We start from the raw sequence: 27,518 nt of genomic DNA, 5'->3' as shown, positions 1-27,518 counted from the left end.
TTAAGTGGAGAGAAAATGTTTTGACAATGATGTACAAATGTGCTTTACACAATTGATGTGTGCATGGATTGCGATAACAGTTGTATGAGCCCCTAATAAAATGTTTTTAAAAAAAACCCAACAGTTTTGTTCGACCTCATGTTTTGTGATGGCTGATTTAAGAGGACAGTGTGTGGCTGTGAAATTTTATTTCCTGCTTGGGGAAAATGCCACAGACACCATTGTGATGTTTAACATAGCTCATAAGCACAAACTAAGGGAAAAATGCAAGTGTATGAATAGTTTTCTCTCTTCAAAAGAGGTGAAATGTTGATAGATGACAAAACTTGATCTGATGTTCATCAACTTCCCGAATGGACAAAAATGTCAACAAAATTCATACACTTGTACTTGAAGATCACAATGGACCACTGAAGAAACAGGGAAGTTAGCTGGACTATCTTGAAGCTCAGTTTAGTTCAATTTTAATGGAAGATTTAGGAATATCACTGTGAAATTTGTGCTTCAGGTTCTGACTGACAAGCAAAAATAGCATTGAGTGAAAACATGACATTATTTGACGGAACAACTCTAAATCGACACAGACATTTTTTTCAAGGTCATAACTGGTGATGAGACAATGGTGCTAGTCTTACAACCCAAAACCAAACATCAATCAAGCCAGTAAAAAACACCATTGTCACCTCACCAACCCCCACCCCACCCTCCACCCCAAAACTGGTCAAGGGAAATCAAAGATCAAGACAATGCTCTTATTATTATTATTATTTTTTGACATGAGGGAGATAGTGGATTTGGGGTTTGTTCCACCAGGTCAGACTGTTAATCAAGCTTTCTGTTTAGAGGTTCTGAAAAGATTGCATAACAGAGTGCAAGCAAAAAAGGTCTGCTTCATGGCAGATAGGGAACTCGTATTGCCACCACAACAATGCACCTGCTCACATAGCCATTCCACTGCACCAGTTTTTGACAGAAAACATCATGCCTCTCTTGCCCCATGCACCTTTCTCTCTTGACCTCTCTCGGTGCAACTTCTTTTTGCTTCCATAGAATGAAGAGGGCCATCAAAGGACAACGTTTTGATGATGTGGAAGAGGTGAAGAAAAAAATGATAGCGGTGCTGTCAGTCATCCAAACAGATTCCTTTGAACAATGTTTCCATGATGGAATCACAGATTTGACAAATACATTAAGCATAATGGAGTGTACTTTCAAGGTTTGTAAAGAAAAAAAATTAAATACATAGCTTTGAAAAATTCTAGTTTTTTTGTGGAGTATCCCCTAGTCTATACAAAAGTACAGTCATTCAAAAAGAACAAGGAGATGATGCATACTTTTAAATTAGGAAAAATCTGTGTCTATGTTGTATATTTTCACAATACATGTTTTATATTTATATATATTTTATATTTCACAATACACATATATTTTTACAATAAATTTCACAATACATAACCTACATGTTGAGGAAATAATCTGAGATTCTGAGCACAAAAATGTGGTGAAATAATTAGAGGAAGACCCATTAATAACCTGTGATATGCAGATGGCATGACTCTGCTTGCCGAAATTGAAAGAAGACTTGAAATGCTGACAGGAAAATGGGAATCTATAGGCTTCAATGTGGATTACACTGCGATGTAAAGAAGACAAGATTCTTCACCACAGGATCCTTAGCATCGTGAGCAAGGCAAAACATCCTGATATTGTCAAGGGTTCCATTTTGCTGGCACTGCAATAAGTTCCACGGAAGCAACAATTAGGAATCAAATGGCATAGTTCTTTGGGGGATCCGCTGTTAAATATTAAATGTTAAGGAGCAAAGATGTCTTTCTGAGGGCTAAAGTAAACCTGAGCCTCGTCATGGCATTTTCCGTCACCTCATCTGCAGGTAAAGCCTGGATATTGAATACTAACGATCAAAGAAGAATTGATGCATTTGCACTAGGGCGTTGGAAAGAAATCTGAATAAACCATGAGCAGCTAGAGGAATGAACAAATCAATTTTAGAAAGATCAGCCAAATTGTTCCTGAGGCTGTCCACATCAAAGAAGCACATCAGCTTGTGTGATCCAAAGAAGACAATAACAAAATCCAAATATGAACAAGGGAAAAAGTATCAGAGCTGAAATTTTAAACACCTAATTTGTAGAAGGTGATGGATGATGGTGGGAAACAAAAATGCATCTGCAGGCTCATTTTAATCTAGTCAGACGAAGCCTCTGCTAGATCCTCTCTGGTCACAGGCGAGGTACTCAAACAGCTCTACAGAGATTATTGTAAACTTGATTGTGCTGGATCGAACTACGGTATGATACTTGGTCAGTTGCCTTCCTTCTCAAACCATTGTCCTGTCTTAAATATTACTCAGTTGTTCCAAGGCAGAAATTTCTTCTCTGCCTTCTAAAATATTAATGGTAGCCTTTTATTTCTTTCTCTTTATTTTATTTTTTATTTCTTCTTGGTTTCTTTATTTTTGTTTTTTATTGTTTCTGTTAGGTTTCCCAGTTTATGAAGCACATGAGTGCATGCATACAGACAATAATTGATGCAATGGTTTATTGAGGATGGTGAGGGGAACTGGGGAACAAATAATGAATGTGGTAGGAGGGAAGGAGCACTAGAACTGATTGTAATGATGTATACACAACTCCTTCTAACAGCAACTTAACTATGGAAATGTATGATATGTGAATTTAGTATCAATAAATCTATTTTTTTCAAAGCTCCTTAGAAATGAAGATGGTGAGACCTTGTCTCAGGTACTTTGAGTGTATTATAAGGAGGAATCAGTCCCTAGAAAATGCATACTGCTCAGTAAGACAGCGGGTCAGAGAACCGAGGCGGAGCCCACGTGAGAACGTCAGGCGCCGTGGAAGGAACAAGGTGCTGACATGGCGCGATGGTCAACTCTGCGCGGGACCAGGCGGCCCTGTTGTACATGGAGTCATCATGGGTCCAAACAAAATCCATAACGCTTCACAAGAACAGCAATATTTCTAGAACGAGTACTCCTGAGAGAGATTTTCACTTAGAGAAATGTCTGCATTTTCTATAAATTCCACTGAGTCTTTCTAAGCCAGCTTCACTTCAGAACCAGAGAGATTTACCTAAGATCTCTATTTGATAGTGGGCAAATGTTTTATGGTCCCTGCTATTTTCACTCTTAAAGATTTTTAAAAATCTTCATAATTATAATCCAGATATCTTTTCTATCAATGTCCTTCATTATACTTATAAAACATTCTAATTATATAACCAGGTTTCACTTTTCCTTGAAGTAATATTGCGTAATGCAAATATTTCCCCATACCTAACCTTTATTATTTCTACCCTTTCCTCCCTTTTAAATGTGACCTGTCAATGGTTTATCCCTGTTCACAGTAGAAGACGCTTTGAAAATTCACTGATATTAATAGTATTAATTTGTTGATCTGGCTTGAAATCTATTGCTTTTCCTCAAATTTTGTTGCTATCTAGAAAAATATATAATAGAAACTAACAACCACAAAATGCAAGTAGATTTTCCACACTAAGCTCCTCATCATAAAACAAAGATAATGAGCAACTATCCCCTTTTCCCATAATGAATGGGTACTTATTACCTAAAATCCATCCCAGTGATTGTCAACACAAGTCTTGTCCTTTGAATTATTTTAAAGCTCGTCTATTGATCATTTTAGTCCCTTACAAGTTCCTAATCAAAGTTTATTTCAGCCAAACCTAATTCCACTGCATGCATTTATTCATTAAGCAAACATTGCCTCAGACTAAGCACACAGAACCGACTCTCAATGAGTTTAGTATAGACTTCTAAACAGAAATATATAAATAGTTAAATTCACAGAGCTATAAATTAATTCATTGACTATCTGTTTGTTCTAAAACATTGCAGGCACTGTCTTCAGAGATAAACAAGATCCCAGCTGTCTCAGATGGTCAGAACGATGTGCAAACAAGTACAAGAAAGCTTTATAAATGCTGGAACTACTGCTAAGGTAGAAAACATGGATAGGTTATTGATGATTTAGATGGACAATGGGAAGTTCTACCTAATCTTTTGTTCATTTAAAAAATAAATTAGTTTGTTTTATTGGGGGCTCTTACAGCTCTTATCATTTTATTGGGGGCTCTTTTGTTTCTTAAGAACTCACTCTTGGATTTCAAAATTAGAGGCAAGGTGAACAGTTATATTCTACATAGAATGTCTTTATGAAAAGTTGGAGGAGCCCTTGTGTAGTGTAGTGGTTGGCATTAGGCTGTGATCTGCATGGTTGGCAGTTTGAAACCACCAGGAGCTCAGCGGAAGAAGGACTGGGCTTTCTACTCCTGTCAGCAGTCTTGGAAACCACAGAGGTCACATGAGTCAGCATTGACTTGATGGCATGTGTTTGTTTTGTTTTGCTTTTTGGTGGTGGTGGTGGGGCTATAAAAACTTATAAGGATCTGAACAGGGTAAGGAGGCAAGAATAAAAGTGGCTGTATTATCATAAATTATCATAGTAGAATGCATGTAATCAATTTAAGATGGAAAGTAACTGAAATAAAACACACTAACTTACAAACAGAATCAATGGAATGATACTGAGTTTCTAATTTGGACAAGGAAATGGTTATTGATACCATAACAAAGACAGCATGTGAAAATGGCAGCAGGCTTGGGGACATGATATATTCACCATAGAACATGTTCAGCTTGAGATTCCTATGGGCAGTGATATTTAGGGTGTGAAATATAGGGAAAAAAGGGTATTTGATATTAGATTTAATAGTAAAGCTTTTGCAAGTACTTATTATGTAGGTGGTTTAAGCCTTAGGTGTGAAATGAGCAGCCAGAGAAAGTGTTTGTAAAGAGAGCGAGATAAAATGTGGGTTAAGAGTCGAGGCAGTGGGCAGGGAAGACAGTCATGCAAAGTGGCTTGGAGTAGTACACAGAGTAGAACCCAAAGTGAGGAGCTTACTGAGAAATTAAAAAGAGGCCACAATTTTAAGAAGAGAGCTGTGACTTAAAAAAAGGGGGGGGGTGTTTGGGGATGTCAAGACAGAGATAATCTTAAAGCAGCTTATTAATTTGATAATTAAAAGTAAATGATGATTTTTGGCAGGTGGAACACAGATTTAGATGGAAAGAATCAAGAAATGGTGTAGAGACTTTCTAAGAGAGAGTTCTACAATGTGGAAGAAACCATCATATTTGTGGGTTTTCAATGTCTTTTTAAATTGAATTACATGTTTTAGGTTGACTTTATTTTTTCATACAATATGTATATTATAAATTTTGCACAAATTCATAAAAAAGTGAAGGGTATACCTCAGTCAATTTTTATAAATTGAAAAACCAATGCAACCGATCCCCGAATCAAGAAAGAGAGAATGTCACTTACAGCCCAAACTTCACAGCATTGCCTTCCTGGTCATTACCTACCCAAAGGTAACAGGATCAGATTCCTATGACCAGGGGTTAGTTTTCTTAATTTTGAACTTTACATTAAAGAAAGCAAACTACATGTTTTGTGAATAAGTTTTAAAAACAACATTAGCATGTAATATTCATCTATGACTTCATCGAAAGTCTGTTAGGTTTCATAAAATAGTATTCTGCTCACTAAATAATATCACAGATTATTGGCATATAATGATCATAGACATTGCAGGTGTTTCATTTCGGAACTATCAAAATAGTGCACTCATAAAAATTCTACATTTTTTTGGTAAATACATACACATGTTATTTGTTTCCTGATCATGCACATATTCAGCTTAAATATTTAGCAGACAGTTTTCTAATTTGTATTTCAAGTTTTACTTTCTCCAGCTCTGCATGGAAACTTTCACATTTTTATGAACATTTGTTACACTCAATCTTTGTAGTAGCTTTCCTGAAGGATGGGTAGCACCTCATTTTGGCTTTAGTTTTTTATTTCTCCTGTGATTAATGTTGTTGGACAATTTTCCATTTGCTTATTAGACATTACTTTTGTGAAATGTTTCTTCAAATATTTAGTTAATTTTTAAATTGGGTTATCTGTTTACTTATTTTTAACTTGTCAAGAGTTCTTTGTATAAGTCAAGAACTGTGAACAGTCTGAGTTGTATCACTATTTCATAGAGGCTGGAGAAAACTCAAGACACAGCACAGATAGATGGCTCCATATTTAGTGTGCTGCATTAAATAAACCTCTGAGATTAGAAAACACAACTATTTATGATGGGCATAAAGAATACTTGTTCCTTGTTCCAGAAGCAAGTATTATGTTTGTCATGCTGGAAAGTGAGCATGACTGCATATGATTATTCACAACTGATATATAATAGATATGTCTACTCCTGATTAATGACTAGCATTTTCATACTCCCAATGTTATCTATTTTTAATTAACAAGTGCTCTTGATCACACTGCAGTCAAATTTATGACTAGTTTTTTGTTTGTATATAATCAGACTAATATAATATATATAGTATATATATATAATCAGACTAATATAATATAATATAATATATATATAATATTAGTCTGATTATATATATATATTAGTCTGATTATATATATATATATACCTATATATAACATCTTTTTTACAGTATAAAATTGTGTAATGATTATCATTAAACAAGGGTCAATACATGTATATGGGTTTGTTATATACTTTTGCCTTTTCAGTAACATGTGAGCATAGAATACCAACAAAAATATCTCACAGAGGAAGGAAGAAATTAACAAACAAGAAAACCCCACAAATGACAAACAACTGCGTAACATATGTGCTATTTGTGTAAAAATACAATAGTGTTTGTATTGATCTTATGCCAATTGAACCCTCTCATAATTATGATAGCTTTACTGAAAGTCTGGATATCTGGTAGTTATGTCTTCCTCTATTTTTGCTTCTCCATGGTTGTCTTGCCATTCTTAGAATTCAGTATATATAACTGCCTTACAACTAATTTTAAGTTATAATGTGTGTCTATTAGCAACACATTATTGTAGGCATTTTCACATATCACGTTCATTTTGAAACATGCGAACACGTATACCGTATGTATATGCATAGAACTTACTGTTTTCAATCGCTTTTCCTTAGACACTTAAAAGATATCATTCCATTGCCTTCTGACCTCAGACATTCATCAAGAGAAGTCAGTGTAATGTTACTGCTTTGAACAATTTTTTGATCCCATGCCTTTTAAGATTTTCTGCTTTGATTTCAGCAATCCTACTATGATATGCCATTGACTAGTTTTCTGGTTATTCAAAATATTTCTTGAATATGTGGTTTAATGATTTTCAACTATTTTGAAAATTTCTTGGTTATTGAAATATTGTCTCTATTTTTATTATTTCTTTAATCTTTTCTGGTTCTCTAATTTCATATTTTTTAGTATTTTCACTGTGTCCTTTTTGTGTGTATTTGTAATGTATATTTTCACTTGATTTTTTTGTTCAATATTAATTTTTCTGTGGCTAAATCGGGATATTTTCCATTGATTTAGTTTCCATTTCATACATGTTCTAAATACATTTATTTAGTTATTAATTTCATTATTTTCTTCAGTCCTGGTGTTGATGTTTGAGTCTCTAATATTTGAGTCTCAAATATTACATTTGTTGAAAATTCCTTATTTTAAATCTACTTCTTGAATATCTTAACCAACCACCGCAGTCTATGGATAACTTCAATACCTAGATCATCTCTGTTCACTGACATTGTTCTCTATATCTATATTTTAAATGCTTGGTAATTCTAAACTGAATTCAATGTATAGTGAATAAAAATTCTGAAGAAAGCAGATGATGAGATTTTCCTTTAGAACGTATCCATTCTATCTTTTATTTGATAATTAAAATCAAGGTAGGTCACTTTAATCTCTTCAGAAACTCTGCTTAGTGGCATCTAAGCAACATTATCTTGTAGCTTGATGTTTGATGCCCAAAAGGGGGACTGAAGTATCTACTAGCCTCTGTTCTTCCGGAAACATCTTATACTCCAATTTCTATATACTGAACACCATACGGAAACTAACATCTCAGTTCTGTTTCAGTGGCTTCTTTCACTTGTCTGTTTTTAAATTTGCAGTTTTTAAATTTGGTTAAAACCTGAGGGGGGAGAATGGTGTGGGATAGTGTTTGCTTCGTAGTGCTATGTGAGGGAAATTGGCCCATCACTCCTGGCTACCTTCATGGCACCAGATGTGATTTGTTGTCTAGTATCCCTAGAATATTCCTAAAACTATGCTGGCTTCTCTCCACTATAGCAGGAACTCCCTACCTGAAATACCAACCAGATTGACAGATGCCTCAAAAAGACCTCATCTGTAGCCTCACCTTTTTTCGTTTGGATCCTTTGTCCCCAGGATCTTCAGATCTCAAGGACTGGATTTCCTGGCAGACTGCTGATGCCTTGCAAGACACATACATACACATATATACACATATATATGCACGTATGTTATTTAATCTGTCTTTACTTGCTCTCAACTGGAACAATGGTTTGCTTTGGGTTCTGTCATCGTAGTCAATATATTTAAATTTTTAAGATGCACTTCAGCTTTATTTTTACTTCACCAATAAGCAATAAACAAAGGTATTTCATAATGCTTATGTAAATTAAATTCTAGATGTGCTTGTGTGTGTGTGTATGAGAGTAAGGGGAAAATATTGCTATTCGAATTACAGTTCATATATACATGTATTTATTCCAAGCGAAACATGTTTAGACATGTCTCTGTGATCACTGGGTAGCTTTAGAGAAATCTTCTCAATAATACACTTATCTTAATGTTGTTATGGTGCCTGCCAAAAAATGACACATTGTTTTTATTGTGAACCACCAGAAAACAAATGTTGAGGTCAGGGTTCATATGAAATTTTTAATAAAAGTAAAGTAGACCCTACACACATCACTGAAGCTTTTCAACAAGTTTAAGGTAATACTGCCTCACACAAGACAACACGTTTTTGGATGGATCAAGTATTTTAAGGGTGAACAGGAAAACCTCCAAGATCACCCAAGAAAAGGAAGATGATCAACCTCAGTGAATGAAGAAACTACGGCTGGAAACCACAGAAAAAGTGGTAGAAGACCCTAACGTTACTACTGATGAAGGGACTTCTGAAATTGGGATATCACAAGGCTTGGCATTGCCTGAGCAAGATTTCAGCTTGATGGGGTCCAGAACCATTGGGGGAAGATCAACTAACTACAAGGGATGACCTTTTCCATCAGTCTTCCAAGCAAGATCCAAACTCATGACATAATTTTGTGGAAATGATTACACATAGGGATGAGTCTTGGATTTACCAACACAGCCCAGAGAGCAAACTCCAACCCAAGCAGCATTGAGGGATTTACTGGACCAGTTAAGTTCAAGGCAACGAGGTCAGCTCAGAAGGTTATGGTGACTTTGGGGTGGGAGGGTGGCATCGCAAAGGCGTTATATTCATAGATTTTCTCAAAGTCCACAGAGGAGTCATAGGGACTTCAAATGAAGAAGTTTATGAAAAGTGAAAAACCAAATTTGTGTTAAAAAACAAAAAAGGCCAATAATGTTGTGCCAGGGATTTTTTTTTGGGGGGGGTTGGGGCAGGGTCCATCACAACAAGGCACATGTTCATTCTTGGAGGGTAGGGAGGATACTTCTATAAAGATTTGGTAGGGAAACCTTACCATCACCACCACACAAAGGCTCAAATATTACCCTTTCCGACTTCCCTTTGTTTCCAGAATTCAAAGAACATCGTGAAGGAACGTCAGGAGAGCTCCTGAAGAGGCCCAAATGACCCTTTTGTCATGGTGTCCACTGCTGAGCATAGAATAACTTGGGAAGTGTTTGGTAGACAGAATTACTATCTCTAGAAATGTATAGACCTACACAGGGGACATTGAGAAGCAACAGCGGCACAATTTGATATTTTTTAAAGAAAAATTCTATGATTTTTAGCAATACTTTCAGACTTATCCTCCTAAGTCTTAGAAGTCATATAGCATTATTCCCACGAGGTGATTACAACTGAGACACTAAGAAGTGCCACACTCAGTGGAAAATGACTCAGGTTTTGGAGTTCAAAGGCAGGACTGTGAAACAGATTTTAGAAATATTTTTAAAGGACCCTAACAGTCACATGTGTCTTATTGACATGCATGTATAATTTACTTGATTATGTAACTAGAATAATAAAACAATTTGGGTGAGACTTTTGTGTTGAACCCCCACTGAAAACACTCCCTCACAGAGACTCTGCACGGTGTCTTCGAGGACTGGTTAGGTCTTCATGGGAGGAGACAGTTTCAGCTGTTTCTTGGAGAACTGTGGGTGGGTTCAAGTGACCAAGTTTGTGGTTAGCGGTGCAATGTTTACCAACACCACCACCAGGGCTCTTATGAGTACAGTTCTACAGAATTGATTTTCTGACAGTTACTGAATATATAACTACGTTTTTAGACATACTATTCCTCTATATCATCCAAGATCCATTTTATAACAGAGTGATGAGAAGCAACTATGAGAACCCAAAAACCCAATTGATTGATGTCAAATATTATAAACAAGGATATAGATAAAATAATGCCAGTTAAATTAGATTCTATATGTAAGAACATTTTAAAATAGATGTAGATTATGTAAATTACACAAGGGAGAATAAAATAAAAAGAAAAAAACCCTAAAAGGACAAAACATCCTACCAACAGAAAAGTCATCTAAGTAAAATAGCAGTGAGATCATATATGAATACTGGCTTTTACCAATTTATAAATAAAATAGTTGTCATAGAAAGGGGTGGGGGAAAGAATACAAATCTAAGACAAAAAATCCCCCATGGCTACCACCTGGTACCAGAATGAAGAAGTGGCATTTCCCATTGACAAGTGCAACTGAGGCAGCCCGCTCCTCCTCCTCATAAAAGAAGGTAGGTCTGTTTCTCCCCTTTCCTGTAACTTATCAATAGGAGGAAATGAAATAAACAATAATCCAATCAAATTATCCAAGAGAAACACACACAAATGAATGATATTACAAAATTATTTGCCTTGAAGTTATTAGATTTCAAATTTTTTAATAAGGAAAATTACTGTGAGTGGTGGAGTAGGTGGACAATGTAGCCATTCTCCCTAGTTAGGAGAGAACAACTTGGAGAGAACACCTATAATTTCGACGTGGATACATTCATTCACTCCCATGTCAGTTTCCTATCAGCAAAAGTGGGACAGTAACAGAACGTCATCATAAAGTTCCTGTGGGAGTTATAGAAAAATTTATCTATGGCATTCCATAGTGCCTGACATAGAGTATATGCTGTTATTATCTGTTATCATTTTAGTAGCACCATCGTTGTTTTTGTTATACTGAGGTTCAAAAACATTGAGGGTAGGCATTAAAACTGGTTCTAAGCTTCTGAAACAGAAACTCATGGCATTCCAAGTATCTTTTTAAAAGTTTATGTTACTTGTCCAAATAATTATGTCAATCAATCATAAAGAAGCAACTAGAGTGCTAAAAATTAAATACAAATATTTTCAGTTACATTCATATAGTATCTAAAATTAGAAATAACTTGAAGTGATTTTAATCATTTTCTCACCTTTGGCCTTATTAGATTTTACAGAGAATGAACATTGGCTTATAAGATTGAAGACATTATAAAATATAGATAATTACTATTAATTATTGGTTCAATATTTAATCAGAGTGCAATTAGCACCGCAGCTATAAGGAAGAACAGTAATGTTTTAATATTTATTATGTGTTGGGCACTTGAGTTTGGTTCACTGACATTTTTATTATGTTCAAATAATAGTTCTACCATTTTTACCACCACCCATCCTCATTTTACACATAGGAAAACAAATTCTCATTCTATGTAAGAGATTACTAAATACGGTAGCATGAATATCACAATTGGATAATTGTCATAGACCTCATTTAGGCATTGAGGAAATCAGCTCCTCATTATCTCACAGTTAATATTTTTTCATCTGTAAGATGTGAAGATAGAAAGATAGAAAATGGTAGCTAGTTAGCTAGATCTGAATGCATATATTGGTAATTTGAAGAATAAAGGTTTAAGGTCAAATGTGAGGCTTTACTGGAAGGAGGCTTTATCATCTTAATGGAAAAATATCCAGGTAATTCAATGACCGTATCTAGAGCAATACAAATAGAGAGTGGCTCACTACCATGAAGCCCATGCTGATTTACAGTGAGTGTATCAGGCAGTGCAGAACTGCCTCTGGGTTTTTGAGGTTGTAAGAGCAGAAAGCCTCATCGTTCTTCCCCAAAGTGGCTGGTAGGATTGAACTGCTAGCCTTTCAATTAGCTGCTCAACCTATACCCCAGTACATCTCAGGTGTAGTAGTTCCCCAATCAGTGTCATGGAAAATAATGAAGGGGTTAGACCTACCTTAGAAAAATCAAGTAAGTTTCAATTACTTATTGATGTGCTATTTTGATGCTTACCATTTAAGATCAACTTAAGTAAAAAAAATATTATATATATATTCTCTTGAGGTGGTTACTACAAATGAAGTATTAAAATCAAGGGAAGGGTTTGATTCTGACACACTCATTCTTTAGATCACTATCACAATCCTTCTCTTAACCCGAAGAGCAAAAGTTTAGGAAAGAATGTCCCTCAGGCTTCAAACTAAATGAGGACAACTTAGGTTAGATGGAGCACAAGCACATCAGTTGGTAGTATAGTTAAAGGTAGATAAATGTAGATACAAATAAAGATCAAACGTTCCCTCAAAGATCTTGTCTTTCATTTGATGTCTTTCACAGCGCGAGTCCAGTCAGATGTGTGAAGAGTTCTACATGAAGCATTTGTAGCACTGACTAAGACAACTTTTAAATATGTTAAGTAGTTTAAGAATGCTTCATCTGTTCTTCCCAGTTTATACTTTAATGAATGCCATTTTTATTTGATTTAATTTATCCTTTTATTTTTAAGATAGTTAAGGAAATTCCTTAGGCTTTTATGATAGTCAAGAAAAGACACAACGAGAGGAGGGAGTGATTTGGGCACACTTTAGGGTCTGCTTGTGTGAGATCAGGGTCGGGTAGGGCTCCATGATGACACTGAGGGGGGGCGTGGGGGGGCAGTGGGGGGGTAGGAGGCATAAAATGAAGTCATATTTCCCAGAGGCAGGAATTCATGAAGAAACAATATGTGATGATCAAAGATAAGGGAGAAAAACTAAATTACCCAAACCCACATTAACCCACTGCAATGGGACTGGGTGTACTCATTGTGGATCTGTACAATGGACTAGAACTGTCCCATGGTATTTCCAAGGGCATACATCTTTATGGAAACAGACTTCCACCTTTCTGCCACAGAATGGTAGCTAGCGGGCTCAAAGTTAACCATTCATCAACAGAGCTCCTTAGAAGAAGAAAAGAGAACCCTAAATATAATTACACAAATAGTTTCGGTGTTCCCAATAAAGTAAGATGCATAGTTTAAAGTTTGTATACAGGTTCTTAATTACAATTAATCTAATGTGCTGGGTCCCTTTCCTAAGGAAAACATCGCATAAGTGAATTGTATATTTTCCAATACCCTTTCAATCTTTTCATTAGACAAAAAGCATGAAGACAGCTCTTCTGTTAACATTTTCGCCAATCAGCACCGAACCCAGACAATCTCATTGCGAGTGTGTCAATGTCGATCAGATCGACCCGCCTCGTGGGTTTTTGCGAGATAACTGTTCAAGGGAGTGGAAAGCCCAGTCGTTCGCCCGCAGAGCCACTGGTGGATTCGAACTGAGGATTGTAGGATTGTAGAACCACTGCAACCACCAGGGCTCCTGCCAAGAAGACACCCCCTCAACCAAAAGACAGAAAGCTTCCTGATGAAAATGAAAAAACAACCGAACTCAGACAAGCGCCACAGGGAAGGCATGGGGCTTTACTGCGGGCTTAAAATACTGCATGCAAAAGTATTTATGGTACCACTACAGGAATCCCTTTTCTTCTCAGCATTCCTACCGTTACACTCCCTTAAAGGAGTGACTGAGAAAACCCCCTAGAAATAAGTGAATTGCAGTTTTCTTGATCTGATACCCTTTCCAATAGACCACATTTAATGATATAACCAAATTCTTCACGTGATTGAAAGCAAATTAGATCTTGACAAGTGAAAGTTCTGACAAAGTGAAATTTGAATAAAAATAGTAAATCAGATTGATGTCATAGAAAAGTCATAGAAAGTAACGCTCCATTTCATACGTTCAAAAGAAGCCAAAGGAAGCACGAAAGCAGCGGATAGTTGAGGCCCCCGTGTAATCAATACAACTTTTCATTTCTGAAATTGAATGCACGATTGTTAAATCAGAAACAAGTATTAACTCTGATGTATAAGCAAATGCACATTCATACGTATCAAATAACAATTGGACTTTGATCCGTGTAACAAAAATGCTTTATAAATGTTTGCGTTATCAGTTTGGAAACTAGAATTGTCACAGAGAAGTTGGTGAGAATCCTTATTTTTATGGAGCTTGATATCATTGAGTAAATGAAATCCTGCAGCAAAAGAAATGTTTCTTTTATCTACACTTACATATTTTATTCACTCAATCTTATTTTTTTCAAAACCTTTTAATTGGGAGGAAATACAGATAGCAGATCATTCCACAGTTCAATCATATCAAGCAATGTTGTACAATTGTTACCCCAATCATTTTAATAAAATTAAAATTTGCCTGTATTCTCAAATACTATTGTTTTTAATAATCTATAATTCCCTACCATATATAGGGAAAATATTGAAAATTGACCATATATCCATCTCCACAGAGAAATTAACTTAGAATCATTCTACATTGAAGCCTTTATATTTTCTTCTATTCTTTCTGGGTTTATCATATACTATAACCTGAATCAAATGTTCTAAATCATGAGTGGCTTTTTTATTATAAAGTTAAAAATAGGTTATTGGATTCCAACGGGCCATAAGAGACACCTGAATGGATTAAGCACATCATTAAATAATTTCAACAATTTGGATAAAACCAACCTCTCTGTTAGATGAACTCCCTGGTGGTGCAAATGGTTAAAAACTGAGGTGCTAATGGAAAGGTTGGTGATTCGAACCTACCTACTCAGAGGCACCTCAGAGAAACTATCTGGCAGTATGCTTTGGAAAGGCCACAGTGTGTGAGACCCCTCTGGCACACATGGGCACACGATGAGGTTAGAGAGGTTCCACAGCCACTGGCATGGCCTTCATCAGTATGACTCTTAATGCCACATCTTCTGAACTAGCGATTCTCAACAGGGGAGGATGCTGATCCCCTGTGGCATTTGGCAACGACTAGTGACGTCTTTGGTTATCACGGAGGGTTCTTAGTGCCATATATGGATCGAGATGAAGAATAACGATAAATACCGTACAATACATCTCACAATACATCAGACAGCTCCCACAAGGAAGATTAATATAGAATTTAGCTTTTACATTTCATGATGTAATAAGTTTAATGACATCTTTATTATTGTTTTTCTGCCCCTCATTTTGAACAGCCTATCATAACAGTTCTAAGACTCTTTGATCACTATCTTACTACAGAAAAGTAACTTTCTGGCAATAAACAGAGTGGGTGAGAGGTAGTCTTTCCGTTACCAGAATTGAACCTACAAGGTAAAGCAGGACATGCCTCTAGATACTGTTCTTCCATGTTTTATATATCAATTGAATGGGTAACACTTTTGCTTGAGAGTCTCAATTTAAATTCTATTTCTATAGTAGTTACTTTACGACTTGGAAGAACCTTTGTGATAGGTTGTTTCGACATGAATCAGCCGAAACCAAACTCACTGCCATCGAATCTACGCTGACTCCTAGCGACCTTGCAGTACAGCGCCGAAGGTCCCGCGAGTTCCTGAGGCTGAAACTCCATTGGAGTAGAACGCGCCGTCTTTCTCCTCCAGGCGCTGGTGGTGTCGACCAGCAAGCACCCCCACGCCACAGCCAAATAAACAATATGATAATGATGCTCAAAATGAATCTTAATATTCCAGGAATTACAATTCCCAACTCATGTTCAGGCATTTTGAAGTAAAATGTTTATTTTTGCTTATGCACAGGATGAAAAGAAATTTTTTTCTAAAAAGTTGGCATTATTTCCATTAGGTGTATGTGTTATTTATTTTAATATTTATTGTTAATTATTCTGTAATTCACTTAATGGGCTTTAACTGGAGTGCTCAAAAGGTATCATGACTATAAGTAAACTAATAGGAAAGCGGATAACAATGAATTAAGGGTTACTGGCAGATTAAGACACTGCTTCTCTCATTTGAGGTCGACAGAATTCAAATGGCCTTCATGAGCTGAGCAATACGCTGTGGAAAATGAGCTGCGTGCTTATCAAGGGGCTCTTTCATTTGCGTTTTTGCTAAATAACCAAGCTGCTCGGTTTTCTAGCTACTCAAGAGACGTGAGTAAGAGAGGAAAAAAATTATCCAGGTGAGCAAGTCAGGGGCATTTGAGGACCAGATTGAAACCAGGAGAGAGCTCATCAGTGAGCACATCAGAATGCTTCCTTAGTCCTTTCTCATACAAAATGACAGCATTCACGTAGTCAGGAGGCACCAGTGCATTCATTCTTTCCACGTTCACCAGGACCACAAGCAACTCTAGAGGCTGTTCTCTTGATAAATGATCATTACTTCAGCCTGACACTACTCGAGTGCCCCTGCTGTTGCTGGTTAAGAGTTTGAATTTCAATTAAGCAGTAAATCTTTTTTTTTTCCTTTTCTTTTTAAGATATTCTCCCAGTTGACACTTTTTCTTTACATGCTTTTTGGTAAAGAGATATAAAATAAATGTTAATATATAAACTTGGAATATGTTATGCTTTAATTTGCCGTGCGTACTTTCACCTGAAGTAAACTCTCACCTACACTTTCACCTAATTTCTCATGTAAACGTTTGCCTAGTTTTCCGTTCAATAATGAATGTACAAATTGATCTGTGACATTGACTACTACAATCCTAGCAATATGTCAGGAATCTCCCTATTTCCATTCCTACCCCAGCCCACCTTTTTTGTTGCTTTGGGGTAAATGCTTCCCCTTTAGGCTTGAATAGTTGAGTTTTCTGTAAAGCACACATGCCTCACAGATGTTACTGTGTATGACTGAAGCCAGTCCGCCACCTGACTGAAAGACGGCAACTTCAGTTTCAGGTTTGAAGACTTCCTTAGGGTGATAGGCTCAGGGGTTCTTCCAGTCTCACCAAGACCGGAACATTGGGTCTTTTTATGAATTTGAGTTTTATTCTACCCATTCTAATGAGGGCATTCTATTGCATTCTGATCTGAAGGTTGGGTAGAGGTAGCAAGGCACCATCTAATTCTTCTGGTTTCAGACTAAAGAGGCCACGGCTTATGTAGGCCATTGGTCCTCTGGCCTAACTGCTTCCTTGAGAGTGGTGCACTCTGCGTTGCTCAAAAGGGGGAGAGATCCATAACTACACATTAGATAGCCACTCACCAACCGAGGGTGTAGAAGTTTATATTTAGGAACTATAGAATGCTAATTAAGGAGACCTGGTGGTGGAGTAGGGAATGCATTGGGGGCTAACCACAAATTCAGCAGTTCAAAACCAACAGTCATGCCTCGAGAGAATGATCAGGTTTTAAACTGCCATATAGATCTACAGTCACAAGAACCCCAGGGCAGTATTAACTTGTCCATAGGACCTACAGGGTTCTATGAGTCCGAATATAGTAGGTGGCAGGGAGATTTTTTGTTTGAAAATTATGCTAATTGACCTAGATGCCCCGACACTAAACTTCCTAGCCTTTAAGCCTAGTAGCTCCATCCTCAAAATTTTGGTTATGTCTACTACGTTTTCAGAACAGTCCTCTGTATGTGCTCTATCGTACATATGAATATTCATGCAGCATATAAAATACATTTGTAGAAATATCCACAATCATCTCTATACATGCATGTAGGTGTTCCTCAGTACAACTCCCCGTAACTATTTAGCACACATATACACCGACAGGCCTCCACAAAAATCACTGCCTATTATAGTTGTTGCTGCAGAAGTGTATATGTTGTAGTCATATGGTTGTTCTTTATTCTTGTGTTCATCTCGGCAACGTCCTTTGTCTGGGTCATACTGTGCTGATTTCCTCCTATTATGTATTCTCATTCCCTTCACGAGAATGAACAGTTATTTACTATCTATTTGTGATTCGGTGTGATCCTCTGTTCCTGGTAGCCATCAAAAAATGTTTCATTCTTGATGTTCTAGATTAGTATTTCTCTGCAAATCCTTTTGTATGGCCTTATTTCACTCAGCAAAAGGTCCCCCCCAATTCATCAACATTATGAGATGTCGTATAGATTCACCATTGTCTACAACACAGTATATATACCACTGTATGTATGTACCATAATTTGTTTATTCATTCATCCATTTATGGGCAGTTAGGTTGTTTCTATCTTTTTGCTCTTGTGAATATGTTGTGATAAACATGGATGTGCATATGCTTAATTGTGCCACAGATTTTATTTCTTTACTCTATCCATACCAAGGAATTGGATTGTTGGATTGTATGGTATTTTTATGTCAGTTTTTTTAAAGATCTGCCATTCTCTTTCCATAGTGGTTGTACCATTTTACAGTGCCATCAGTAATACATAAGCACTCCAAACTTCCACAACTTCACAAGCATTTGTTGGTGTCGATGTTTTAGTTGCTTGTTTGTTTATTGCTTTTAACCAATGCCAGTACTGTTGGGTCAGATGACATCTCCTCATAGTTCTAATATTTATCTCTAATGACCAATCACTGCAAGCATCTTTTCGGGTGATGTTAGTTACAGGATAATGAAGTTTATGTAGTAAATCTTTAGGTTATCACATTTTCCATAGTCAATTAACATCTCTCAGCCCCCTACACTTTTGCAACATTGTTTTGTGAAGTCATTTCCTTTAGGCTCACTCTCCATGCAAACTATCCTTAAAAAACTGGTACAAGAAGATAGAAGCACATTTCTTCTAAGAAAAAAGGCAAATATTATGATTCCACTGTAAAAGTTAAGAAGCTATGGGATGTATTAATGCATCAAAAGTCATTGACTTAATTGTGCAATTTTAATATTTTTCATAAATTTTTCAACATATATTTTTCATTGGAAGACTACGTAAGTCATAAGAATTACATAAGCATGCATCATACTGACCACACTCAACTCTATAAACATTTTCACACAAATGTCTCTACAGATTTCTTTTTAAAAAAGCTCTTCCCCCAAATGTTAATTTAATATAAAAACAAAAACAATAAAACATCTAATAGAGCATATACCTAATGATTTGTCCAGTCTTCTTTATTGAAAATTTCAATATTCTAGGAGAAAATGTAATCAGTTTGATAGGGACTATCTTCCACACACAGTACTATAAAGCAATTTTATGATACCACAAAGGTAAATTAGCAAAATTTCAAAGCTACAGATTTAAAATATCCTTAACTATCAGATATACCATTGAAGTAAAATGTAATTTTATCTGCTCAGAAGTTAAGAGAAAGTCATTCCACTAGAACTCAAAGTAGCTTTACTTTGGGCAAAAAATTTATTCCTATAATGGTGTTGCTCTTCCCAATTACTTAGAATGGCAACATTTTGTCCATTAGTTAACATAACTTAATAATAAACTACAAAAATTCTGAAGTACTTTATTAAAATGCCTCCATCATTTTGATAAAAATGGAGCAAATATATGTTATTTTTAAATACCCATTTATCAAAACATTATGGGTCAACAACCATGTATCAGGTATTTTATTATTAGATAATGAAGGAAAAAGCCAGTAAGACAAGCCTTCATTGAAAGGATGTCTGTTTACAGTGTTCGCAGCTGTGCAATAAGAGCTACAGAGTTAGAGGAAGCTTTCGGCATGAGAGCGGGGTTTTTGAGTCAGAATTTAATTATAGGTCTATCTAGCTCCAAACATTTTAACTTTCCATTTCCTTATACTTAAATCTCCCAGTGTATTTGCTGCCAGCCCCCCATATACTTCTTAAAGATAAAGTAATAATTTAATATTATAACATGCAAGACTCAATGGCAACTAACAATAACACATCTATCAATAACAATTCAAAAGACCACCTTGTCCAAAACTAGAAATTGCACTTTATTTTAGAAAAGACGAGCAGCAGCTGTCCATGATCCTTACTTTAGAAAAGTCAAGTTATTTTCAGTTTAACTCAACTGAATCCATTTTATCCAAAACATGTTGAGCTCTGGATGTCCTAAAAATGCAAAGTTACTACACTAATCCAGCTAGCTAAGCCCTATAATGAAGTAACAAAGCTTAATTTGATGGAGGGTTTAACTAATCAAGGAGGAATTAAGAATTTCATTAGCTGATTAGCTGTCATTAAAGTAATGCCAGCTTGAGTTGCAACAGCATTCTGCTATGGCAAGAATATATTTAAGACTCGATAATAAGAATGAGGGAGAAGATTGCCCCTAAAGTTTATAAAGCAGTCAGTGGCCAAAAGGGTACCCAGTCAAACTAAAAAGAGGACACACACATGGGGGAAATGTACTTACCATCATGATTAGGGTTTCCTAGAGTCCACGGCTCATCAGAATCAAAATGCGTATCTCCCCCGATTCCTGGTCCAGGGAAATAGGCATGTGCCAAAAATCCTCCCTCTCCATCAAAGGGAGAACTGTCTCCATGAAAACCAGATGCGAAAATGATAGTTATATCCACATCTCGTTTGCCGTTTTCTAATTCACTGTAGGGAACTTCTTCAAACGTCAGAGGAGTTACGTTCTGCCACACATCAAAGGCACGGCGAATAGCCTTACGGGTTTCAGAGTCTCCGACTTTTGGAGTGACGTTCTTTATACTGAAAAAACAACAACAACCAAAAAACAGTGAGTGTGGCTTTGCTATATATAGATAGATATTCTATGACTTATTGAAGGTTTTTATGTATTCAGTTATAATAAAATATTAGGGAAAGGAATCATATTATAGAGCAAAAACCATTCATCATCATCCCTTTGGATCGATTTCACTATATTGTGATCACTTAATGCTCAGTAGTATGGTATTCAGCGACCAAGATATAAATGAGACAATCGTCTGTGAAGGACAGTTAACAGCAGGGCAACTAGATCAATCAGTCACTGTGCTGGTGGGCCACAATAGGCAGGCAGCTTCACCAAAGGATCAAACAGTTCCAGCAGTTTCAAGCAGAAGTAAAATCCCCCATTCTTCGGTGGTTATAATCACTTTCAGAGATACCCTGTTCCGTACGCACAGCCACTTCCAAGCAATGTCTTTATGCTTTTCTTTATGGAAATACATCAAGTTAGCACACAGATAGCTATTTTGTAGTTGTTGCTTTTTTTTAAAGAAAAGGCCAATCAAGCACTAGTTCTGTTGTTTTAATATTGTGAGTCAACAGCTGTTAAAAATTTGACAATTACATAAAAGTAAAGATGTAATATAGACATTACTTACTTTAACAATTTTATTAGCTCTGATTCTTATAAAATGAACAAAAGAAATATATTCTTCTTGATATTTTAGCAGTAATCAGGTCTTTCTCTTTTCCCAGTTATTTTTCTACTTTTGGCTAATAGAACATATATGAAACTAATATTTATTTTTTACATTGTTGTAATATAAATGCATACCATTCTGTTGAAAAGATATAAACTCCATAAGATTCATAAAAACAGTTTCAGATATTTTTCAATCAGTTAGCTGGTTGCATGGTAAAAAACATTTAAAATGTATTTTCCAGTGGAATAAAGAACATGCAGATTGTATTTGAAACAAATGTCAAAATAATTCTATTAGGAAGAATTATGCTTACATGATAATAATGACCCTTATTGATCTTTTGCCACAAGTCAGGCAAACACTTAATTTTATTAAATAATTTAAGGAGTTTGACACATGCATATTAACAAAGGAAGTAATGAAGATTTAGAGGAATTTTGAGAAAAGTTCATAAGTACCTGAGTTGGCGTTTTGTTTAGACATAGTATTTTAAGTTTTATGCCAGATCACCAATCTAAAATACCTGCTCGTTTGTAGTAAATATTCTAGAATGATGCATTACATCAGGAAGAGAGAAATAAATTGGGGACGTTGGGGGAGCTGGGGGGGGTTGGGAATGCAAGGCTAAGTCCAGGAAAAAAGAAATGGCCAGTGAAATGTTTAATAGTGCAGACATGTGTTGCACCTTCAAAGAACAGCAAGGCAAGCCTGCATGCACACTTTGATGAGAGACAAGAGACTGGACAAGTAGCAGGAGGCAGGAGTGGGTAGCCATTGGGCTGCTAATTGCAAAGTCTGCAGTTTGAAACCACCAGCTGCTTTGCTGGAGAAAGACAGGGCTTTCTCCTCCAGAACAAGCCTCTGGTGAGGCCCCTCTGACTATAAGTAGGGATGGGAATAAGCTGGTTATCAAACAGAGTACTGGAGTGATGATTATAATAAATTCAAATGATAACTCTGACTTTAATGGTTCAAGCCTTGTTATTTGATCTCCCTTTGAGCTCAAATATACTTTGAGATAAGCTTGGGGTTTATCTCTGCTGTATTTTGTTATTGGCGGCATTCTGTTATGTATCTGTCTATGTTTGTGTATTTCTTTATATAAAATCCATGTTGGTGAATCTACAGAGACAATAAGTCGAATAAGGGTTCCTGGGGGCTGTAGCAGGGCAGGGAGACAATATTAAGGGGTACAAGAAGGAAGAAAGGGTTTTGAAAATGATGGTGGCAGCAATTGTACAACACTGTATGATGTGACTGAACTATTTACAAAAAGGTTCCAGTCTTGGAGATTCACACTGGCAGTTCTATTCTGTCCTACAGAGTAGCTGTGCACTGGTATCAACTCAATGGACGTGAGTTTAGTTAGTTGTGGTTTTTGTTTTTGATGAGAGAGAAAAGACCTGGGATGTCATGAGCAGAAGAGTGATTTTTTTTTTTTAACCTACACATTGAGGGATTATATGGAAACTCCACGTAAGAGGCACAAAACCTAAGGCAGGGGTCTATTAGGAGCTACCACTAAAATCTAGCCAAGAGACCACTGTATTTTGGTCAGAGGTGTAGCAGTGGAGATACCAAGTTGTGGTTGGATTTGGATATATGTTGTGTACACACATGCCAAGATTTACTAACGGATTAAACATAGATGTGAGAGAAAAACATGTTAAGGAAGATACCCTAAATTTGTTTCTTATCTGAGTCAAATGAAAGAATATATATGCTTGCTCAGAGAGAAAATTAAGTTTTCTGTGATTGTAGTTTGGTTGATTGCTTTTAACTTACTGCCCTATTCAGTTTGTTGTTCTGAACTCTACTTCAAATGAGAGTAAAAGTCTACATTAATGTATTAAAGACCTTTGTCTAGCTTCTTAGTGATTCAATGTTCTGTATGATGGAGGAAAAGGGAGGGAAAGTAATGTAAATGAATTTTGTTTAAGTTAATTTCCCTCACAGTCTTTATATTCTTCTTAGTTGGCAGTGCAAATCCTAACTTGAATGTGTTTACGTTTTTGAAACCTGTCTACAAAGCAAATACACCTGCAAACAGACCTACCCCGTTCTCCTGTTGTACTTAAATATTTAGCTGCTTTCTTTTGGAGAAATCACTGCAAATTCATGATGAATTTGATTTTAAAAATATTTCTGGAAAAATCATAGAACCCTAACAGAAAAATATCAATATTTGCATCTATGTTTATTGACCTATCTTCCTTCCGTCTCCAACCCTTGCACAAAGACTTCTGTGCCCTTTGAGTTATACCACATCAGAATGACAGTGTTGGTATCCCAGAAGGACTCAACTATATTCCTTTTCAATGTTCTTTGAGTGCGGACAATAAAAGGCAGTCTGAAAGGGGTACTATCAGAGCCGTGAGGTAGTTGGGGTCAAGTTTCCAGTGAAATTCTTACAGCACAGCCGTTGCTGCCTTCAAAGAATGAGCAAGTGCATTGCCAAGACTGAGATGACAATTCCTTGAAACAGTGTTGGCTTTTTTTTTTTTTAACCAATGAGTTTTAAATTTCTTCCTGAAAATCTCCCATGATCATCCTTTGTACTTTGAGAAAATCTATCAAGATTAGTCCACTGGAATCCCAACCTCAAATTTCCAGTCTTCTGAGCTGACCTTTCTACCTTGAATTCATCTTTGAGGTAGTCTTAACTTTTCTGAAGATATTTATCATATATACTAGTGTATAAGCTGAGTTTTTCAGCATATTTTTTTAAATGCAGTTTTTGTGGTAAAATTAGGTGCCTCGGCTGATATTCGGGTGGCTTATACTCAAGTCTATACAGTCATCCACATAAGAACTGTTGTTCTCTGTGGGGCAACATTTCCATAAACTTGTTGCAAAACTTCAATGATTTGGAAAGATGTATACTTGAGTTTGGTTAAAAAATAAATTGTTGTTAGGCCTAACCTCAAAATTGTATTTTTCTTTGGCACAAAAGTCACCACTATATTCGGGCACCCTAATGATACCAAGGCAGTTGCCTTCCTGGGAAAACTTGTCTGCAGCTCTGAGCCGGACACAGAGACCTATCTAAACATGCTTTCTTTTTTTTTTTAAAGACTTTCAAAAATCAAACATTTATTACAGCAGTATAAAATTCTATGGAAAAGAGTTATGGAAATACCATTTTAATGAGAAAAGAGAAGCATATAAAAGTTGCAAAAGATTTAGAATTGGTTGGAGGTATGTTTTTTGTTTTTTTTTTAAATAATAAAATTAAAAAATAAATAAATAAAATTAAACATGCTTTCTTTGGAACAAGTCCATGCACACAGGAACTGGGACCCTGCTAGCAGGAGGGTTTTCTTACCTACCCTCATAGTAGTGGATTTATAAATAAAATCTATAAAGTTTGGATTTTTCAACAGTCGATTCAAGGGATGCTTATCAATTCACTTGATAAATTATTTTTACACTATTGAGAAATATTTTTTCAAAGTTAAAACACTATTCGATAGCAAATACTGAAAGTTAGAAGATCATCATGCTACTTTGATTTTGGTCTTCTGTACTGACATCCAAAGAAGCTTGCGTTCTGCTTCATAATTCTTAACAGAAACATGGAAATCACTTAATGATCAGTGAAGTGTTAGGATTCCTACACCATTTCTCAGGTAAGTTGAGTAAGAGTGAGGAAATGACATTTAGAGAAAGAGTACTTTGTGGGAATCCGATCTTTACTAACAAAATATTGGAGTGATTATTTTCTTTATGGGTGCTATTTCGAAACTAATTTGCTTTGTTGGTTCTGTAAAATAGATTAATTTGCAAATGTAAGAGCTTAATACTTACTAATTTGCATAGATTTGTGGAAGATGAGAAGCAAAGCTCCTCAAATATGTCCTAAATATGTCAAATCCATTCAAATCAAGTAATCTTCATTCAGTTACTCAGAAGGATGTGCTCACATATCCTACAATTCTCTACAGTATTCTGTTCTAAATATGATGATGAAATCAGAGCATTCTTGCTTCAAAAATTATCTTTCTATGAACATGATTCAGTAACTTTTAGTCAATTTTATAGATAAAAATTAATTTTACAGACCCATGTACTCAACTTTTTCTGAGAAGGGCTAGCAATTAAATGAAATCTATTATAATTGGTAGAGTAGTTCTGATCACTAAAAAGTAGAGTAAACATAAAAACAATTGGTGAAACTTTAACCAGATCTATATCCACGCTGTATCCTAAAATTAAATGGAGTCATTTACTTTCATTCATATTATTTTTGTCTAGTTTGATATAGTTGATGTGGCTTCAAAACCTTTTTTTTCAAGTTGGAGAGATGATCACAGAATAGAGATTAAATATGGCATTCTTTCAGGGATTATTATATTACATATTTGGCTATTTTCCAAGACGCAAACTTTCTAGAAAAGGTAGAGCTAAGGACATACTACTTCACGCTGTATTTAAATAGGGTCAATCTCTGGCCACACAAGTTATCTTTGAAGTCAGCAGGATCATGAAGTTCAGTGAGCTCTTCGGGTTCAGAGAAAATGATGAAAAAGGTTTCTAGGCAGGAACGCACTTCTTTCATAGTTGCTAAGTGTCTTTCCTCTGCATACCATACTGAAGTAAAATAATAACTTCGAGTATGGTACTCAGCAAGTAGTCATAAAAACATTCATTTAAAAGCAAGAGTATTAGCTAAAGGATAAATGTATTAGGAAAAGTAATATTAATTGATATAATAATATAATGTCATATTGATGTAAATAATATCACAAATTATTAATACTCATTCATATAATATTCTTTAAATAAATATTTATTTCCTAATATAGATACTAGTCCTGTTAATTAATTTTCATATGAAACAGTTTTGTAATTCAGATTTCATTTAGAAAAGGCATTTACACTAAGTATGTTTTATACACTAATCAGCTAACTTGGGAAAACTCTATTTAATAAAAATGGTAACTCATAAGCTCATCATTATCATGAACAAAGTCAATAATCTTATTATAATTCATTAAGTTATTAAATTACTATTCATTGAAGGCCTGATAGGTTATAGGGAGGAGGCAAGGATATGATTTCTGATTGAATCAAGTTCTGATATGGTTTGGTAGCTTGAAGCAACACATAATGCACTATTTTGCAAGTGTCTGTCTAGTAGCTTGCCTCCCACAGAGAATGGGGGCCTTGGGAACCTCATTTATCTACTGCCAGTGTCTGTGAAAGCACTGCTTTTCAACAATCACCAATTGAACAAGCAGTATCTAATTATTCAGGAAATAAAATTTGGCAAAAGAAAAGTGATTATAAAGATGGAAGTAAGGGGAAAATGGCCATCAGTACTTGCAACAAAATCATTACCAGTGTATAAGTCCAGCATCAGCCAATGGGACACGTATTTCTAAGAATCTTCAAATGACGATTTATGCAATTCCTCAGAAGGTCCAAGTGAATACTCTGTAGGAAAAGAGGAGTCTATCTGCTCCCATGAAGACTAACAATCTCTGAGACCCAAGGGGACAGTTCTATTCTGTCCTATACAGTCACAATGATTTTAAATTGATAACATGGCATTGGATTTGTGTTGCTTTTTTGTTAATGACAAGGAAGATGTGTGCAATAGAACACTTCACTTTCTGATAGCTTTAAATGTTAGATGTTTCTGAAAGTCTTTAAACATGTCAGGACTCTCATTTTAAATATTCTATTATGCTGATGGCACAGTTGGGTCAGCTTTAGACTGCTAATCACAAGGTACATGGTTCAAATCCACCAGCCACACAAAAGAAGAGGCTATCTGCTCTTAAAGATTACAAAGCCTCTGAAAGCCAACATCCATTAACACCAGAATTGACTCAGGGATGGGTTGTGGTTTTTTTATTTTTTATTATGATGATGAGAATCCTTGATCCTAATCTTCATACACACTTACTCTATTTAAAGCACTATACCATTTCCCCTCATCCTTATTATTTTACATCATTC

At 35.8% G+C, this 27,518-nt stretch overlaps 1 protein-coding gene across 1 annotated transcript in view; it reads right to left on the bottom strand.

Annotated features, from left to right (window-relative positions):
• Positions 1–27,518, bottom strand: part of MMP16 (matrix metallopeptidase 16) — a 326,776-nt gene that overhangs the window by 125,039 nt on the left and 174,219 nt on the right. The window contains exon 4 of the mRNA XM_004697483.2: positions 20,585–20,889. Within this exon, the coding sequence (XP_004697540.1) occupies positions 20,585–20,889 (305 nt within the window). The remainder of the gene's footprint in view (positions 1–20,584; positions 20,890–27,518) is intronic.

Source organism: Echinops telfairi, unplaced genomic scaffold, assembly GCF_000313985.2.
Source record: "Echinops telfairi isolate 266 unplaced genomic scaffold, ASM31398v2 ScPeMD7_1;HRSCAF=3_0, whole genome shotgun sequence".
Lineage (NCBI taxonomy): Eukaryota > Metazoa > Chordata > Mammalia > Afrosoricida > Tenrecidae > Echinops > Echinops telfairi.
The sequence above is the reverse complement of the archived record's forward strand: the minus strand, read 5'-3'. Positions and strand labels throughout refer to the sequence as shown.